At 41.4% G+C, this 21,261-nt stretch overlaps 1 protein-coding gene across 1 annotated transcript in view; it reads right to left on the bottom strand.

The window, feature by feature from the left end:
- The window catches only part of STAU1 (staufen double-stranded RNA binding protein 1), an 81,725-nt gene that overhangs the window by 55,171 nt on the left and 5,293 nt on the right, over positions 1-21,261 (bottom strand). Inside the window, 3 exon segments of the mRNA XM_030213062.1 lie at positions 1,260-1,328; positions 7,687-7,811; positions 10,579-10,853. Coding sequence (XP_030068922.1) covers positions 1,260-1,328; positions 7,687-7,811; positions 10,579-10,774 — 390 coding nt within the window. The 5' untranslated portion in view covers positions 10,775-10,853.

A 21,261-nucleotide genomic window follows, 5' to 3' on the forward strand; every position in this document is an offset into this window, starting at 1 on the left:
TCCAACAGACAGATACCTTTTCGTCTTTCTAGCTATACAACAATGACCAAGTAGTTCATGAATTAAGTGTATCAGAGAGACCAGATTCCAAGGACTATTACAATATCCATATCCCCATACAATATTACAAACAAGATGTACTCTCAAGAATAAGTGGCCTGGAAAAACATGTGCCCAGGTTACACACACTCTTGAGCACACTGTACATAAAAACCAAGTACAGATTGGTGCCAGACTTTTGAGTGCCCAAATGGTGATGTCTTAAAGTCCCTTTTGTACTTCTTCACCTTCCCTCCCTCAGGTGCAAGGTACTGGGCCAGCAGCTGCAGGAAGCAGTCCTCAGAGCAGAAGGGAAATCATAGCTGTCCCAGGTAGTGCCTGTGGCGGAGGATGGCACAGGCCCCGTATGGGGCAGTACAATCTCACAGGCACCACCTGAAGCAGTAATGATCACCCTTCTACTCAAAGAAGCATGAGTACCAGCAGCTATGATCTCCTTTCTGCTGTGAGGGCTGCTGGCCCAGGAACAAAGAAAAAACTCCCCCAAACTCCCACTTTTAGATATCGTCATTTGGGCGCCCAAAAGCCATGCACCCACATAAAAGGAAGGGATTGTGTACAGAATTTTTTTTTTAATTGCTGAGAAAGTGAAAATATCATTTATTACCTTAGAAGATGAGACATACCAGATTCAGCTACATAGCCTGATATGATTATTTTTGTCAGAACTACAATGACATACTGAAATCTAGGACATATGGAATAAGAGCTTGAGTTTAAAATAATCACACTACTCTTCATGAGTGCCAAAGAATTCATATTTCAGGACAACGGGAACAAAACAAGCTACAAGAAATAATGGAAGCAATGCAGTCATAGAAAGCAAAGTCAAAAATGGTTAGGTGTCTAGGGACAGAATTCTTACATTCAAGCCCAGAAACCCACAAAGGTCAGATTCTAGGGATAATCAGTCTGCATGTGTCAGAATTTAACACATGGACAAATTATCCTGGCAACTCAGCATGACTGGGGTCTCTGATTGGAGTTAAATAATCTTGGCTTATGTCCACCACCTTGAGTGAATTCCTTCAAAAATGTAAGATTTCGGTAAACAAATCCTAATAAATAAAAATACTGGGCAGTACCCCAGACCTGTTCACATGGGACACATTCTTGAACAGAGGGGAGGGGACTAGACAAGGCACATGAGGCTTCACAGACCTCTGCTAAGTAGATTCATAATAATAAATAATACCCACTTGTCTTGGGTGATCTTCTCCCACTCTCTCAAGAAGGCTGAAATCCTGCCAGCGTCCTAGTGGAATGACCTGAGAAGTGGGAGACAAGGAGTCAAAAGCTCTCCTTAAGATTTATAGGGTATTCCAAAGATCTGGGGAAATGTCTTCAACTGGTGGATCTGTGATCAACAGCCAGTCTACATGCTTACAAGAAATATCTATAGGCTTTCCTCCCCCCTCCCCCAAACATGGTTCCCAAGTATAATGGAGTGGGTTAAATATGCTCTGGCAGCCTTAACACTATTGTGTAATTAATACTTCAAATAATGGTTTCTAATCCTATCTGGAATCTTCCAGTCAGTCTCAGCTTGGTAGTATAATGCAAAATTTAACATTTTTTATAGGTTAATGTCATTTTCCCATAGCAATACAACTGTATAAAGCTTAGGTTAAAATCAAAATAAGTTTCCTTCATTTTTCTAATAAATGAAAGTTATTCCTGAATAGCACACACACTTTATGGGTAGGTTGCTGCCAATCAATCCTAGTCAACTTCTACCATCCTGAAAAATAGAATCAAGGCTGCCAAGATATTTTTGAATGATAAAGAAAAGTTACTAAACACATTTAGTAAAACAGTTCTACACTCTAAATATTACACAATCGTAAAATCCACCTGAATAAGTTCATACCCTAATCCTGTAAATCTCAGAGATAAATGTAAGAATTAAGTGGTACAGGATGGGGAACACCTTGGAACCAGAGCCTTGGAAGATTTAGGCAATACAGGCTAGATAGATGTACTTTCCACTTCTAAATTTCAGCATGTCTGTACCAAACTCCCTGTATGCAGCTTTATGTATATGAAGAAATTTATATTAAAAAAGTTTAAATTACTGAAAAACTATGTTAGTAAGCTTGACAGTTAACCAATTTGGAGAAATTGCCCCCAAGAGAAATGTTCACACTGCAATGGTTTTGTAATGGCAAGCGGATGCTAAGCAGCTTTCCCCAATTTTTACACATATTCTGATTTACTGTTTACTGAAAACAAGTTCACCATACAGCAGACCATTCTAAACCCAGAAGCACATGGAAAAATTATGCCTTTCCTGATCATTTTCTTTCCTTTAATCACAGCAGCTGAATCCAGAGACGTGTGGGTTATGACCATCTACCAGCAGGTGGAAATAGAGAGGACTAAACTGAAATCTGTCTTATGGGATGGTATGCTCTATCAGTTAGTATTTCTCATTACAAAGAAGAACTACACTACAATTCTCCTTCCTCACAAAGGACAGAGATGAAAAAAAAATACGACTGGAACAAAGAACATGAAAATGCAACAACATTCTAAACAGAGAAATAACTTGAAATACAGCTAGCAGTGTTGAAAAAAGGGGTTCTGGATTCATCTGCTGTGATTAAAGAAAAGAAAATTATCAAGTAAGACAATTTTTCCTTCCTTGTCATCAGTAGCAGATGAATCCAGAGATTTGTGGGATGCAGCAAACCATTCCCCATAAGGCAGGAATCAGAAATAGCTACGGAGAGAGTATATGCCTCAGATGCCTCCAACCAAGCTGTGACCAAGCTGCGATATCCAAGCGATAGTGTCAAGAAAAGTATGCCATGAGGACCATGCGGCCTACAGATTTCTTCCAATGAGTAAGCCCAACACCCCGTCCAAGAAGTTGAATGAGCCCTAGTCGAACTTACAGAGAAGACAGTGCCTTCTTGCCAGATGGTGACCAGAAAAACAGACTTGACGGTAAGGTCTTTCAGAGTAGCTTACCTCAGAGGCTCAAACGGTGCCTTCTGGAGTGACCAAAGGCACAAGATTAAGATTTCACTCACAGCAAGGATGACAGAGAGGAGGCTACTAAGAAGTGAATGACATCTAGATGAGAAGTCAAGGAGGATTTACAAATATACCCTCTATAACAAGCTAGGACTGCTATCTGTACCCTTGGAGAATTGTAAGCCAGACCTTTAAGGCCCCCTTGCAAGAAGGCCAAGAACTGAGGTAAGGAAGCCTGTAAAGGGTCCAAGCCCTTTCAGAACACCATGCTTCAAAGATTCGCCAGACCCAAGCATAAACAGAGGAGGTGGAATGCTTTCTTGCCTGGAGTAAGGTTGAAATCTCCTCAGAGTAACCTTTCTTTCTTAACTTCAACTGCATAATAGCCATGCTGTAAGGCCAAAATAAAACGGATCCTCCATCTGAACGGGGTCTTGAAGGAGCAACCCCTGGTGCAGGGGCAGCCCAACAGCTTGCTCACTACAAGACAAACTAGATCTGCATAACATGGTCTCCTTGGCCAGTCTGGTGCATTCAGAATTACCAATCCTCGATGGAGGATTCTGGAAAGGACCCTGCCTATCATCAGCTATGGAGGAAATACATAAAAAGATGCAATTCCAGCCAGGGTTGGAGAAAAGAGTATAGACCCTCTGATCCAAAACTCTCTTCTTCTGCTGAAGAAACTGGGGACTTTGGCATTGAGATGAGAAGCCATAAGATCCAGAATTGGAGTACCCCACTTGAGTGAAGACTTCCAGCGACAACTCCCACTTCCTCGGAATCCAAGAAGTTCCTGTTCAGGTAGTCTGTTTGAGTATTCAATATTCCCACAATGTGGGCTACTGAGATATGCTGCAATTGTGTCTTCACCCAATGAATGAGCTGTCAAGTCTCTGTTGCTAGAGGAGTACTGCGAGTGCCTCCATGCCTATGTAAGCTACTGTCATTATGTTGTCCCAGAGAATGCGAACTGGCTTGCCCTGTAGAATGTGTTGAAAGGCCAAAAGAGCCTTGCAAACTACTCTTAACTCAAAAAAGATATAAAGGAATTGGAGAAGGTGCAGAGAAGGGCGACAAAAATGATAAAAGAGATGGAACGACTTCCCTATGAGGAAAGGCTGAGAAGGTTAGGGCTCTTCAGCTTGGAGAAAGGTGGCTGAGGGGTGATATGATAGAAGTCTACAAGATAATGAGCGGAGTAGAGCAGACAGATGTGTAGCGTTTGTTTACACTTTCAAACAATAATAGAACCAGGGGACACAAGATGAAGCTAGAATATGGTAGATTTAAAACAAATAGGAGAAAGTTTTTCTTTACTCAGCATCTAGTTGGACTCTGGAACTCATTGCCGGAGAACGTAGTGACAGCAGCTGGCCTTACGGAGTTTAAGGGGGGTTTGGACAGATTCCTGAAGGAAAAGTCCATTGAACATTATTAAAAAAAAAGTTTTTTTCTGTTTTGGGGTTTTGCTGGGTTCTTGAAGCCTGGATTGGCTGCTGTCGGAGATAGGATGCTGGGCTTGATGGACCCTTGGTCTTTTCTTAGTATGGCGGTGCTTATGTGCTTGATGAGCTACAACAACTCCATTTCACTCCATCAACCTTGAGCGTTGTGCTGGAGACAGCGTACCTCCCATCCTGACATGCTCTAAGACTACCATGATTCAGGATGGAGTGGCCAGAGATGTGCCGTGGAAGAGGCTGCTAGACTGAAGCCACCACACATACTGCTCTGTGCTTGAGGAATCCACAACAGCCGAAGGTTGTAATCCTGAGTCACAGGCAACCACCTGCAAAATAGGGAACAATAAAATGAAAGCATATGAGCTCTGGACCAGGGCACCAAATCCAATGTCACCACCATGGAGCCCAGAGCCTGGACATAATCCCATGTGCAAGGGCTCGTCATCTGCATCGAGGCGAATCTGGTTCTGTAGTTTGATCCTTCTTTGATCTGGCAAAAATACCTTGCCCTGAGCTGTGTCAAAACAAAACTTCCAGATAGTCCAGAACTTGTGCTGGAACTAGGTGACTTTTGGGGAAGTTGAATACCCAATCTAGGGATAGTAAAAGGAAAATCACCCTGGCATTGGCTCAACTCTCCTGAGCTAAAGAAGCCCTGATCAGCCAGTCGTATAAATAGGGATGTATTCCGTTATCTTCCTTCCTCAGAAATGCCGCTGCTACTACTACTACCTTTCACGATTGTGACTTTTTCTTGGTTTGTGCTCCTCTTGCCCTCTGGTGGCCAGAACCGGTGGCTGCCATAGACTTTCTAGACTCTCTTTTGGGCCGGTCCTGATATTTTAGCCCTCCAGACTTGGTTTGAAGTTTGGCAGCTAGCCTCACCCGTAGCTGCCTCGTGATTCCTGCAGCTCAGCTTCAGCTGCTAGTGGGCTTATTAACCACCTGGAAACCTTCTGAGTTGGCCTTTGCATCGCCTAAGGTCTCTGGGTATGTTGGTGTACTCTGTTGCACTTCTGCCTAGTCTGTTTAATGTCTGTAATCCTTGCCTGGTTCTAGTCTAGTCTTTGTGTAGTTTATCTTGTACTTTATTCCTTGTTTCCTAGTCTTGTATTTCTTTGTCTGGTCCCTGGTTAGTCTGTGTAGGTGCTGTTAGCATTTTTTTGCTAGTTCCCTTCCTAGTGGCTGCTGGGCAGCTTTCTGTTCTTGCCCTTTTGTCTGTCAGTGTTTTTCCCTACTGGCTGCTTGGCAGCTCTCTGTCCTTGCTGTTACCTGTCTTTGTACCCTTCTCAGTGGCTGCTTGCAGCTTTCAGTCCTGGTCCTTTAGCCTGTCCACTTTCTGTCTTGTGGTGTAGTGTTTGCCAGTGAGTTCTAGCCCAGTTCCCAGCCTTGTCTCCCATGTTTGTTTCTTTTCCCTCTGACCCTCAGTGTCTGTTCAGCCTAGCTCGTTTTGACCCACTGTGTCCTGTAAGTCCTGCCTGCCACCTGCACCTGGGGGCTCAACCCCTGGGGAATGGTGGTCAAGCGCAGGTGAAGTCTATCTGTTCCTGCCCTGCCTGTTCCAGCTTGCTTGCCTCAGTTGCAACTCCAGTCCAGCAGTTCCAGTCCTGTTTCTACCAGCCCATCAGAGTTCTGCCTTGTCTCTGGTTTGGGGGTGGTTTTGCCTGCCACTGCCGCTCCTTGGCAGTGGTCCAAGGGCTCACGAGTCCGGATTCTCCTTGAAAGCCTGACACTACCATAACCTTGGAAAAGGTTCTGAGAGCTGTCACAAGGCTGAAGGGCATTGCCTGAAACTGAAAGTACCAAGCCAAAATCGCAAACCTGAGGAAACGCTGATGAGGCAGCCAAATGGGAATGTGTAAATATGATTCCTTTAGATCCAGTGCAAGTGAGATACTCTCCGGGCTGAACCACCGCCATAACCAAACGTAAGGTCTCCATTCGAAAATGCCTGACCTTTAGAAACTTATTGACCTTCTTGAGGTCCAGCACAGGACAATAAGTTACTCCTTTCTTTGGCAGCCGAGAATGATTTCCCTCTGTTGGAGCTGTCGACTTCCCACGCAGGAGACTTGTGGCAGCATTCTCCTCAGCACTCACTCCCTGCTGCGGCGATTTCTTTGAAACCCACTGCCATCTTGCCTCACTGCGATTTATCTCCCGCGGGGGAAGGAACTTCTCTGCCAGTACAAGCTTCTAATATTACTTTACCTTCCTATTCTGTTATGGAAATAGCAAAGGTACAGAGAAGGGCGACGAAAATGATAAAGGGGATGGGACGACTGCCCCATGAGGAAAATCTGAAGCGGCTAGGGCTCTTCAGCCTGGAGAAAAGACGGCTGAAGGGAGCTATGATAGAAGTCTATAAAATAATGAGTGGAGTGGAACGGCAAGAGCAGCGTTTTCCAGTCTCAGCCGCCACTGGGAAGAATTGAAAGTAAAACGGTGAATAGCAATAACAATTTAAAGGTGTACTCACCAAAATAGTTAAAGAGTATTATGGAGTAATTTCTCTGCTAAAACAAGTATTGACAGCAGCACAGCCAAAGTCTCCTTTTAAAATAAGCCGCAGTGACAGAACTGTCTCAAACACCCCTTAGTTCCTTTTGTTAGGGTGTTTTTTTGTTTTGTTTTTTAAATCTGTGAGGAAGTAAAAGAGGGGAAGCAGGTGAAGGGAAGGTTGGGGAAGGGACCTGGCACCATCAGGTGTTTCCCTAAAGTAGGCACCACTTATCCTAGATACCCCAAAAGTCAACTGAACCAGGAGACCCAGAACAGGAACCAAATCCAAAATGAGACAGGAGCTTGAAAGACCATCCACTGCCTGCAGAGATATACTGACCAAGGAACATACTGTCCCATAAGACAGTTTAGTGCTCTCTATCTTCATCTGCTGGTAGATGGTCATAACCCATAAGTCTCTGCATTCATCTGCTGCTGCTAAGGAAAAGAGATTTTAAATCTGTGATTAAGAATCTTTTCCTGTTCAACCCCAAGATATGTATCACCTCAGACCTGTGGCAGTCAGCTAAAATTAGAGATCCTCAGCACATGTCAAAATAACACTGTACAGCTGTAATCTACAATAGATTCAAAATAGCTCTAGAAGTACACAGTATTTGGTATTTTCAGTTCTGAAAAAAATGTTGTGGATATTGTCAGCATGACTAGCCATATTTACCTTTGAATGAGCTGGACCTTGTTCACTGAGAAGCTTATACTCTGGCTGAACTTTGTTGAAACGGGCTAACTCATTCACAAGACACATTGGGGTTTTCTCTTTGGGGTTTGCCATGTTAGAAGAAACTGAAAGACATTTAAAAGGCATAAGAAAGATTCTGAGATCATGTTACACCAGAATTTTACTGAAAAAAGGTATATTTAAAGAAAAAAAGTCACAATTTGAACTACTGGTTTTGTACAGTATGACTGCTCCTCATACTGGAGGCAATCTATATTATCATTTATACAACGCATCTTGTCCCCATGTATGTATCTGCACTTGGTCCCTCAGCTATATGGTAAGCTGTATTTTAAAGAAACATTAGTATCATAGCAATGTTATTTGAATGTTCTAATTGTGTGCTTATTAGATACTCCATCGCTATTATGCTTACATCGTATTATATCTCTGTTATTTGAATTTCAGTGCTGTTAAATGTGTATATCTTTAATCCTGTTTCATGGTAGTCCTATTATTAGGTCTCAATTTGCTGCTTTCAGGTTTTCCTCTTTCATTCTGTCTCTATCTTTGTTCATTTTTCTATTGTTATGCTGTTAACAAAATTGCAAGTTTGATGTTAAACTGTACCTACTGTACACCGCCTTGGGTGATTCTTCATAAAGGCGATTAATAAATCCCAATAAATAACTAATTTATACACTAAATCTGGGACCAGGCAAACAATATCCTGACTGAACCATACTAAAGCATTACTATATTCCTTTATATTTAACACACATATATTGGAAGAAAATTTGTATGTTAAATCATTTTAATATAATAGTAACAGAAAAACCAACAGGTCCATCCAGCTTTCCAAGCTGTCTTCCTCCCCTCTTTTCTACCAAATAACTGATTCTTGGCTCTATTGCTTCCTCTTATAATACAATTTACCAAACTGCACTTTCAGAACAATTTTAGTTGGCAGCCGTTTATAGAAACAAGTATTAAAAGGCTGCATTCTTGGGGGCATGGCATTGAACACGATTGACAGCACACCTGAGCCTCCAGATAAAGCGCTGGAACACCATATTACTTTAATCCCCCAAAGCATAAGACAGTAACTTGAGTAATTTTGTCTGCAAAATTAGGTCACAGACAGATAATACAAGCCCAAAGGGTGTTTATACACTTTGTACAAGAATGCCTAAGAACCATTTCTGAATCTAATGTTCTGCTGCTCAAGCTATACATACATTTCAATTACCCAATTCATAATGGGAGCAGGTTTCAAAAGTAATCACTCAGCTCTAAATAAGGAAGAGGCTTGTAGGTTGTTTTAACTGCTAATGTAATGGTTTGAACAATTAGTTAGAATACTGCATCACTGAACACTAAATGCTTTTTTTTGGTTGAATACTAGAAACATTTATCAATTATTTCAGTTGGCTATACTGCCAAATCTAGGAACAGGTCAGGGTGGTTTACATAACATTTATATTACCATGTACTAGCAGGTGACATGGGAAATGAAATACATGCACAACATTAAACTGACAGTGGGTCACCCAGTGTTTCAGAAGCTAATACTGTGCATTGCTTTATGGAAGGCCAAAGTTCAACTCCTAGATCAGACTCTCACTCCCTAGGCTAGTAAGACTGCACAGGCAGCAGTCACAGTCCCTAGGAAGTCTTGTTTTCAAGAGAAATATGGATGAGATGTTTGCAACACTCTTGCACGTTCATTGTGGATACCCTGAAAATCAAAACTTGTTTGTAGCCAAGACTGACCTTCCAGACTCTATGGAAGCCATTCCCAACCCAGTCTTTGGGGCATACCCAGAACCATTGAGTTTTCAGAATATCCACAATAAATGTGCATATGAGATATGATTCTACTGCCACAATTGCATGCAAATCTAACTCATGAATATTCATTGTGGATATCCTAAAAACCCGATGGGACTAGGTGTGCCCCGAGGACTGAGTTGGGAATGGTTACTCTATGGTAACACCTATTAGCTGGAATTAGGTGCACATGTACCAGATTCTGAAGGGACTATGTCAGTGGCTCCTCATCAAGGGCTATCAAAGGAAGGTTATAAAAATCAGGGATGCACTCTGAATAACTGAAGGTTTAAGGCCTTGGTCTTCACTCCCATTCTGAGGACCACTAACAAGTCCAGGTTTTCAGGATCTCTCTAATAAATATGTATGAAAAGAGATTTGTATGCAAAGCTATCATAGGCAGAATGATTCCTAAAAACCTAAATGGCAACCTTTGAGGACAGGGAGTGAATAACACTGCTTTAAAGCATTGCTAACTTGTTTAAAGCATTGCTACCCAGTAAAAGCTGGTTCCAGAAAGGAGTTCAGAAAGGTTTAAAATACAATTACAAAAAACACAAGGGAGGAAAATATGCTGAAAACGGAACTTTTTTCTTTATTAGTACAAAGATAAAAACTCGACTTTCTAGCCCCATATCGGGAGTTATTTTTTTGTTTGTTTTACCAGTTTCTCTTTTGCCTTTTTTTTTTGTTTTGTTTTTAACGGCTTTATTTTAAATGTTTCTTTGCTCTTGTCTTCCCATGTCAATCTCCCTTCCTCTCTCCTTCCAGCTTTGTCTTCCCTCCTCACTAGCTGTACATAGCCTGGTAACAAGTAGCATCTCTGGGCTACAGAGGATCTTCATCTCTAGCTAGCCGCATCTTTTCTCCTCAAGCCTAAGACCTAGGCTAACTACATCAAGAGCTAGCCACAAAGTTTTGGGGATCTAGTGTCTGAGATTTTTCCAGCATCGAGTACATAGAATGAAATACTGACTGCCATAAACAAGTTTATCCGTTTCCTATCAAAACTGAAAAGACAGAGAAGTATTTTCCATTTCCCACCACTGTGTGGCAACTTACCTGCAGCTGCACTGGTGGATGTAACAGATGCAGAGGGTAAAGCAGAATTCTGTATAGGTCTACCTGCATTTTCAGAGGGCAGCAAATTGGTAGTAGAAGGAATACTCAGCAAAGGCTGGGAAACAGGAGATTGCTGGTTCTTGTTCAATATATGGCTCCCAGAGAGAGCAACAGATGTATTCTGTACTTGAGACATGTTCACGTCCAACCAAAGCAAACTATTGCAGGTAAATGGCTTTCAGTGTAGATTAGTGCTGTGGAACCTAAAGGTCAACCTAGAAAAGAAAGTCAGTGGAATATTTAACATGCAAATACATTAGAACAGTTCACACAAACGAGTAAAGACTATTTACTGAATAGATTCTAGTTAGCAACACTTCAGAGACTGCTTGCTTTAAAAATGTGAGCTATATCAAAGGTAAGCATATGTTGTGAAAATATTTTGGTACACAAAAGAGCGGGGAATGGAGGAAGGCTGGACAAACCATGGGATCAATGAAATTGCTATGATACTTATAAAACAGTACACGATAACATAAAAATCAATACTGAAGACTCAACATGGCACAGTGTTTCGGCACAAAACGCGCCTGCCTCAGGAGTGTACAATAAAAACAAAGATGAAAATATAAAAATAATAACATGACATGAATATCAATACAAATATCAAACACAAATATCAATATAGGTTAAAAATGTATGAGTAGAAAATGTGATAAAACATATGTAGATGATTCATAAAGTATATTGTTTAGACAAAAAAAAAATCAACTAATGACTGGATTCATACATTATAATCTATTTGCCATGACAATCATATTCAATTAAGAAATCATAAAGCACATAAAAGATTAATATAGTATACTGTTTAATAACGTGCTTTGGTAAAAAAAAAAAAAAAAATCAAAGTGGTGTTAAAACACTGGAAGAGTAAACGAAGTAAAATAAATAAAATACTGACCTGATGGTATGTGTTTAAGGGTAGATGGGAACAATGGTCTATCCAAAAGAGAAAGAGAAGAGAAAATATATGTATACTAGTAAAAAAGCCCCATTTCTGATGCAAATGAAACGGGGGCTAGCAAGGTTTTCTTCAGAGTGTACATGTGGGAGTGTGTGTGTCCCTGCCCTCTGCCCTCTCTCCCTCCCCCTTCCGAGTCCAGTCCTTCAGTGTTGTTTCCTGCTGTTCTGTGTTTGTGTTACAGAGAGAGTGAGGGCATCTCTCTCCCCTCCCCCCTCTGAGTCCTTCACTGTTTCCTGGGATTTCGTGCTGTGCTGTTTTCCTTCACTCATGGGGAAACCGGATATCTCTGGCGCTTCACACTTCCGGCTGGAGGCTTCAGTGGTGCCTTTTATATATTTTTTATTTTATTTTTGTTACATTTGTACCCCGCGCTTTCCCACTCATGGCAGGCTCAATGCGGCAGGCAATGGAGGGTGAAGTGACTTGCCCAGAGTCACAAGGAGCTGCCTGTGCCAGGAATCGAACTCAGTTCCTCAGTTCCCCAGGACCAAAGTCCAGCACCCTAACCACTAGGCCACTCCTCCAGTGGAATGGGCAGTAATGGAATGAAACAAAATATTATTTCTGTTGTCGTGCAAATAAATTGTTAAAGCAGAATAAAAGAAAAAAAGGCATAAAACTTTAAAGACCATACATACATGAACTGATGCACTATACAAAAAAACGCTTGTGGAAATACAAAGTCAGATACTCCTGTAAATAAAGAGAAGCAAATGATGTGCTTAATGAACTTAAAAATACTAAACCAAAAAGGAAAAAAAGGAAAAACTGAAAAAGAAGAATTGAACTCTATCTAAACCAAAATGTAGTCTTGTGGCGGTGGCTAAAATGAAATCTGCTGTGGACCAAAAGATGTGAATGAAGTGTGTGAGCTAGAAGTTGGTAAAACTTGGGGAAAAAGTTCACAAGAAGGTAAAATGGGCAAACATACTCAAGTCTTGTATTGGAACAAGACAAGTAACAAGTGCGGTGAGAAACATAACTCAGAAAGCTAGTGACAGATGAAAGTACCGGTAAGAAGTATAAGGAGCCAGCAATACTGTGTACAAGTGACAAATTGCTTACAATAGATTTAAAGGCTGCGAGACAGAAAAGTACCAAATATGATTAAAGTACACCCAAAACAGTGGTGGCTGCAAACACTACGAGGTTATACAGTAAAAAGGGAAGCAGAAGAGAAGCTGAATAAAGACATTTGTGCCTTTGCGACTGCAAATCCCCCTCAAAAAATATATACTAAACTTACTGATGGAGTTCAAAAGTTGGTGCTAATCTCCTTTGCACAGGAAAAAAAAAAAGGAATCTGTACCAGCTATTATTTAAAGTGGCGTCTAGAGCGCAGGAAAAAGATGCGCATGCTCATCGGGCAAGGAAGGCTATTGACTTGCCGGTAATACGGGGTTGTCTGCATTGAGGAAAGGCACATGCTTGCTGGTGGCACACTGTGAAATAAAAATGATACAGAACTAAAAGATGATGAAACATGTACAAAAAGAGATAGATAATATATTAACCAAGGAAGTGCTATACTTAAAAAGGTATGACAGCTAATAAAAAATAAAAGGAAGAAAAAAAAAAAGAGAGGAACTTGATGGGGAGTAGGGAAATGTACAATAGTATGAAATTAAAAAATAGGGGAAGTATATTAAATGGGAAACCAAGAATCCTGATGAATAGACCACAGAGGGATAGATGTATATGTAGAGAGAAAAAGATATATCTAAGTAAACCCTTTCCAATGCTTTAAACACGTGTAAAGACAAAAATAAAAATCTTGGTGTGAATGAATGGTGGCAAAAATATTTTCATAGAAGCTATGTATAGCAAAGTCTGTACTACACATTTGCCACTAGTATAAAAAGCTTTATTGTAATAGTGGCATAACAATATTATCAGGTTTGTTCTTCAGACCTCTTCAAATAATCCAACATTACTTACTTTTAAAGCAGCCATAGTACACTGAGCTTAAATTTCAATTAACCACAATGACTCCAAGATTTTAGGTGGTGACTTCTCTGGCCATCTACCATTCAAAGGCCCAGACCCTTACTCTCAAAAGTTTCTTTTGCAAGACCTCACAGTTCTCTGCTGTTCCTCAATAAGGAGAGAGGCAAAGAATTTCATTTGTTTATTTCCTTACCAACCCCTCAGTACTTCTTGGTTTTTTAGTAGTTCCCACTGACTCCAGACAGGCTTTTTCCAGAGTACTTGAAAGGAGAAATTATGTCTTACCTGATACAAATTTTCATTCCTTTAGTCAGTTACACTGTTTTGCACAAGTGGGTGTTATCCCCACCTACCAGCAGATGGAGGTAGAGAAAAAAAGATGAGCTTTACTAGTGACCTCACCGGTATTACCTAGTGGTGCTCCCTAGAAAAAACCAACATGCATCTGCCGACATAGCAGAAGGTTCCTTTTTGTAATGCACACAAGTCCCATCAATCATTGCAGCTGAAATAATCAAGCGAACATACTACCACGGAGTGGCAGTCACTACTCTGCAAACTCCAGGAAACCCATATTGCTGGAAATTGTAATACATGTGATTAAAATCTTTTTTTTTTTTTTTTGTAGGTTTTTTACACTGAAAGGGAAAGCACAAATTACACCCAGAGTCCCAGGCCTAAGTTTTCAGAGGACTGGATGCAAAACAGGTGCTTAGAGAATCGTGTTTTTTCTCCAATGGTGATTTCTATGTTGCTCCAGTCTTGGAAGTCCTCCATGTCTCTGGCTTATGTCAAAGTGTGGAAGGTTTTTGAAACCTGGTGTGCGGGACAGACTCTCTCCTTGGAAGACTCAGATTCCTGATATATAACTTTTTAAAAAAGTATTTAACTTTAAGGTATTACATCAAAGATTTATTGAACTTTTTAAAGGTCCACTCCATATGGGCTCAGGCCACGTCCTAGACAGAGACCCAGGTGGTGGCTCCTGAAAAGGTTTGTAGAGTGGTGACACGGTTGTTGCTTCTTTCATTTATTGAGCACTACAGATTGGACATGTTGGCCAGGGTCCATTCAGACTTTGGCAGGGCTATCATTCGGAGGGGGAGGGCCTTGTCTCCCCCCAAACAGTAGATCTGATTCAATACATCCCACCCTTGCAGAACAGTGTAGCTAGACACTAAGGAAGGAGAAATTGTCTGAAAAGGCTACACATAACTGCTGTTCCACCTGCTAATCATGGAGCTCTCTGAGAGCTGAACCGCCTTCAACGGGGACAGCGGTCACCTTAGTGACTGCTGTAATGAGAGTGTCCACCAAGTAGATCACCTCCTCAGGGGCGAAGGAATACAGGCAATCAAGGGCCCAAGCCCACCTGACAGCCCCATCCAGGTCCTTCTACTCTGCCAGAATCATGCTGGTAAGAGCCTTATGAAAAGTAACATGCTTCAGGAACTCCCACAAGGCCTTCCAAGACAGAATTCCCCTCAGAGGGGTCCACAGCAGGAGATATAAGCATCCCAAGTGTCTCTGTAACCTCATCAGTGAGATGAGAGCGCTCCTCATGATGGAAGAGCCAGATCATATGGAACTGCTCCTCTTCCTTTGAGGGAGCATCATCTAAATTAGAATCTGAGAGAGACTGAGTGTCAGAGAAAACTTACAGATCCTCCCCCAACTCCCCAGAGCTCACTGGAACATCTGTGACTCCCCCACCCCCTTGAGTGCCTGGGACCCTAGGGGCCCCACCACTGACCGAGGGGCCAGCCTCCTACTGCAGGACTTCTGACCATTTGGGTCAAGTTCTGGAGCCAAAATACACGGGGGGGGGGGGGGGGTCCTATCGGGATTCCGCTGCAGGTGTACCCAAGGTGGATGGGAAGGCAAGCTGCTCAGAAACAGCAGCAGGAGAAAAGATAAGTTGGGGTAAAATGGTCATCGTTCCCAAGGTGGGTCCCGATGCCTCATTGCAGGAAGAAAAAGCTCTGGTGTCCCCACAGAGGCAATTTCTCAAGTTGGAAACAGCTCATCACAGGAGGCATAGACAGAGCTGGCAGATGTGCTATCTGCTGGCTCTTGCAGATACTGCAGCATCTGCTCATAGGCATGCTTGGCCATGTGGACAGTGCATGTAGACCTGCCCTCCTGCTCAAGCAGACTTGGGCCTGTGGCACCGGCATATGCGCCAAACCGCCTGCTCTCTCGGGTGCACTTTGTATTCTTCCCACCCCCCCACAATACCTTTATAATCTGCACCAGGGAATAAAGTCAAGCCAGGCAAAGCCAATTAGGATTTTTTTTGTACTATGTCTCGGAACTGCAGGGGAGCCTGGAGGGATTACAGCCAAACAGGGTGAGAGGATGAGGACTCACACCCCCACACCCCTTGGAAAGGGTCACATAGGACTGAGCCACAAGCCTCACCCAGTGGAAACTAACAAGCACAACTGGGGGGGGGGGGGGGGAGCAGAGCCAAGTTCTACTCTCGACCAGGTACAGTGGTGATTGGATAACCTGGGAGCGATCCTTAGGCTCAACCAAGCTGTGTGACTGTGGCTAGCAGAGTAGGGAGCTAGGTCAAGGACCAGGAGCACCAGACAGCATGACCTACCATTTGCTGAGGTAGAGAAAATACTGATCTTTCCAGGGAGCAACACCAGTTAATACTGGTGAGGTCACTAATAAAGTTAAGCTTTTTCCTCTACCTTTATCTCCCATCTGCTGGCCTCATCTCAGCAGCAGTCCATCGAAAGGTTCGCCACGAGAGCCCCTACCCAGAATGCCGGGAGGAGCCCTGCTGTTGCTCCGGGTGGAGGAGACATTGGAGACTTGGGGCTAGATGTTACTCTTTCTCCCCCGGCTCTCCCCGAAGGACGTTTGTCTCGAGGCCTCCTGAACTTGAAGAAGTTGAGGGAAGACCTCCGGATCGAGGTACTGAGAAAACAGGACCCCAGGAAGGTCTGAGGCCTGTTTGTGCTTCGACTGAGCGCATAGCGCCATTAAAACAGCCAGAGTCGGTAACGCTGGAGAGCATTTGGGAAGCTCTCCAACAGTTGGATAATACAGTGGCTAGCTCTACAACTGACGTTTCAACTTTAGTGAGTACTGTTGATACTTTAATTCATTAGAAGCCATAAAGATGGAATTTAACACTCAAGTGAATAAAATTAAAGACGATTTAAAGAACTTACAAGACTGCTCCGCAATGGTGGTAAAAGATAAAATGATAATACACCGAAAGATTGAACAGATAGAAAATTACAATCGTAGATTAAATCTTCGTTTCCTGAACTTTCCAAAATCTACGGGCATTACCCCTTTGGAGTGTTTAAGAAATATTTGCTTGAAGTTTTGAAATTTACCCCGGAAACCATTCCACCGATAAATCGGATATATTATATACCTAATAAGAGAATCTTGGAGAACACTCTGGAAATGATTGGTCAAGAAAAGAAAGATTCATTAAATATATCTGAACTTTTAGAAACATCACTATCAGCAGATTTGGAAAGGATGACCTTATTGGTTTCATTTGTGTTCGAACAAGACTTGGAAGCGGTGAAAAGGCTATCCCTCCGAAATTTGCAAACTTTGTTCTATGGTAAAAAAAGTCTGAATATTCCCAGAGGTCACAAAGCAAACACAAAATAGGAGGAAAGCGTTTCTGGCTTTAAGAATGGACACTTTGGCATTGGGGGCTTCTTTTTATCTTAATTATCCATGCAAATGTGTTGTTAAGTATTGGGATAAAATATGTCTTTTTTCTTTCAGAACAATTACGTGCCTTCATAGATTTAAAAAAGGTCCACACAGTATTACCCACGGTTGAGAATAAATAATAAGGGGACGGTAATAGCATGTTATAGCGTTATTTGTGAATAATATTTTGAAGCTTATCTCCTGAGTTATATGTTACACAGGCCTCCTTAAATTGTGGTCTAAAAGAAGATTAACCATTTGCCTTTTCTTTGTATTATTGGATGTAATTTTTTACCTCTCTGAATTGCTTGTTCAAGTGTTATGACTTGTAAATTGACTATATACTAATAAATAGAAATTAAAAAAAAATAATAATCCTGGTTGCCACATTAAGAGAGAGAAAAAAAGGTACAGCACCTGCTAAACTGTGTGTCAACTCCAAATGGAGTCACAAAATTCACATTTGAAGTCATGGACAAGATAGGAACACACATTCCACTGGCCCACACAAGCATATGGACACTCTAAATGGGCTCAACTTGCAGCACGGGATTACAGCAGTACTGCAGCTGACAATACGTGATGGATTGGAGCATAGACACAGGTGGGGGGGGGGGGTGCATGCTTGTTTTCCCCATTAAAATGGGATCATAACCACAGAGTCCAGGAAACACTGACATAACAGAACTTGAAAAAAAATACAGAGAAAGGGAAATAAAAAAGGGGAATGCAATAGCTCCCCTTTAAAAAAGAAAAAAAAAGGCTGAAGAGGTTAGGATTCTTCAGCTTGGCGATATGACACAGAGAGGAAATAAGATCAAAAGATCTAACACATCTTGAGCAGAATGGAACAGGCAAACAACTGATTTTCTACTCATTCAATAAGTACAAAAACTAGGGGACACTTATGAAGTTATTAACTGGCACACTAAAAAATAAATCTGAGAAAATAGTTTCATACATAATGTAAAAATCAAGCTCTATAGCTAGAGGATGTAGTAGAACCAGCATAGCTGAATTAACAAAAGATTTGGACAAGTTCCTGGACGAAAGTCCATAAACCACTGGTAATTAGATATACTTGGGGGAAATTCACTGTTTATCCCCGAGTGGAACCAGCATGGAATCAAATGTGTAAAGCATTCAAAAATGTTGATTCAGAGCACTATCAAAAAGTATTATCTGTGCAATAATTCTTCTGATTACTGAAAGTATTAGGGAATCCCCTACTGCTTCTTTTTTGTTTTCTATCTTCATTTAAATAGTTAATGATGAGCTTAGAGAAGGTAACACTGAAGTACTGCTCAGAAACGTGTATCAGTACCACATAATGCATTCAACACAGGATTAGAGTGTGACACCTGAAGTGCAACAATGTAGCAGAAAGTTACTTGTTCCTTTAAATACTTCAGTTATCTTTGAAATGGGCTATATTATAAACTGCTAGAAAATGACATGAGGATGGGGATGCACAGTAAATCTGCAATAACAGTAATTTTATTTTATTTATAAATAGAAATAACATTTACAAGTCCACACTTGTTCTAGTAATTCTAACACTGAGGTCATTAGAACCAATTGCCTCTCTTCCTTAGACCTCAAAAAAAATTGGGAGGAGTATACAATAGAAGAGATGATCAAAAGAAACAAAAAAAAAAAGGCATTAACTTGAAAACAATAACCCCACTTTTCCTTCAAGCACATCAACTAATCATCGCTCCACGCCCACTGGAGATTTTCTTCATATCTATGAAGGCTTTTAGCAGATCTGAACAAAAAAATAAAACATATTTGACAGCTAACTAGCAAACCAAGCATTTACATGGGCATGCTAACAAGAAGGATGCCCCAAGGTCACATGATAGGGGATAGGAGGCAATGTTTCTGCTGTGGACTAGGAACTGGTTATTGGACAGAAAACAGAGGATAGGGTTAAATGGCCATTTCTCTCAATGGAGGAAGGTGAGTAGTGGAGTGCCACAGGGATCTGGTACTAGGACCAGTGCTATTTAATATATTTATAAATAATCTGGAAATTGGAATGACAAGTGAAGTGATTAAATTTGCAGGAAGACCTTAGGAAAATGGAAGACTGGGCATTCAAATGGCAGATGAAATTTAATGTGGACAAATGCAAAGTGAATAACATTGGGAAGAACAATCCAAATCATAGTGGTCCACCTTGTGGGTCAGCACCCAAGAAAAAGATCCAGGTGTTGTTGTAGATAATACGCCAAAATCTTCTACCCAGTGTGCAGCGGCCACCGACAAAAAACCAAAAAGGATGCTAGGAATTGTTAGGAAAGGGATGGTAAATAAAGCCTGAAAATACTATAATGCCTCTGTATCGCTCCATGGTGTGACCTCACCTAGAGTATTGTGCTCAGTTCTGGTTGCCGTATTAAAAAAAAAAAAAAAAAAAAAGATATAGTGGAATTAGAAAAGGTTCAAAGAAGAGCGACCAAAATGATAGAAGGGATGAACTCCTCTCATATGAAAAATGGCTAAAAAGGTTAGAGCTCTTTAGCTTGGAAAAGAGACAGAAGGGAGAAATGATTGAGGTCTACAAAATCCTGAGTGGTGTAGAATGAGTAGAAGTGAATCGATGTTTTACTCTTTCAAAAAGTACAAAGACTACGGGACATTCAATGAAGTTAAATGGAAATACTTTTAAAACAAATAGGAGGAAATATTTTTTCACTCAACAATAGTTAAGCTCTGGAACTCTTTGCCAGAAGATATAACAACAGGAGTTAGTGTATCTGGGTTTAAAAAAGGTTTAGACAAGTTCACGGAGGAAAAGCCCATAGTCTGCTATTGAGACAGACATGGGGAAGCCACTGGTTGCCCTGAGATTGGTAGCATGGAATATTGCTACTATTTGGGTTTCTGCCAGGTACTTGTGATCTGGACTGGCCACTACTAGAAACAGGATACTGGGTTAGATGGACCACTGGTCTGACTCAGTATGTCTATTCTTATGTCTTTCTCTCAAAGCCAGGAACAACTTCCTCCTATCCTGTATAGTTTTTGTCACATCTGGATATATCCAGATCATATGACCACAAAACAGTACACAAGAATTCCTGAAATACAGTCTCATTACAGCATCGAGGTCCTGTTCAAATACAAATGAGACAAGCAATGAAAACTGATCCAACACTTCAGATAAGGAATCTTCAAGAACAGTAGACAAATCTTTGTAATCCATTACCAACATCCTGTGCTTTAAATATATTTTATTAATCGGCGGCATAGCTGAAGAGGAAAACTAAGACTTCAATAATATATATATTTTTAAAAAGTCAATAGGGGCTACACCCATAGCTAGAAAGTTCAAGATATAAAGGTTCAGTCTCTTAAAATTTTCAACCTGCTCTATTCTCCAGTGAAGGGGGAGTAGGAGGAGTAGGCTTTCCTCAGATTCTACTTTTCGTAGGAATTTGTGTACCTCCACCCTTGTGGTGGTTTGGCTTGCTATTCTCCAGTGAAACATAACTTTGCCTTTCATGACAGCATTCACTGTTCTTTTCAACTTATTAACCTCCAGTTGTGCCTGATTAAAATGTAGAGCAAATTCCTGTTTTGTATTTTCCAAGGAATGAGATAGAATACTAGTAAAGTAGGTTCCTGTGTGAATAGCTACAGTAATATTAAGGTTTTGAATCGCCTTCCAGATAGTGTCCAATATAGCCACTATAGGGGTTACTGTCTCCAAGGCAGACCCATGGATCACATTCTCTGCAGACAAATCATTGGGTCTAGCACGGCCAACTTGGTAATCCACTTCAGCGTCTTCCGTCTTCAGGGAACTAGCTGCCATGACCCTGCAGGACACAGTGGTGGATTAGGCTCTGGGGGCTGATAAAGGAGTATTTGTCCTTAATAGACCAGGTGCTCCTCCACCTGTACTCAAGGCTTACTTTCCCAGTTCCCATCTGTGGGGGTCTCACACTGTACTTGCCTAGTATCTACTGGATTAGGGTTGAAGTTCTGGCCAGCAGAACTTCACTATC

The sequence above is a fragment of the Microcaecilia unicolor genome, chromosome 8 (assembly GCF_901765095.1).
Source record: "Microcaecilia unicolor chromosome 8, aMicUni1.1, whole genome shotgun sequence".
NCBI lineage: Eukaryota > Metazoa > Chordata > Amphibia > Gymnophiona > Siphonopidae > Microcaecilia > Microcaecilia unicolor.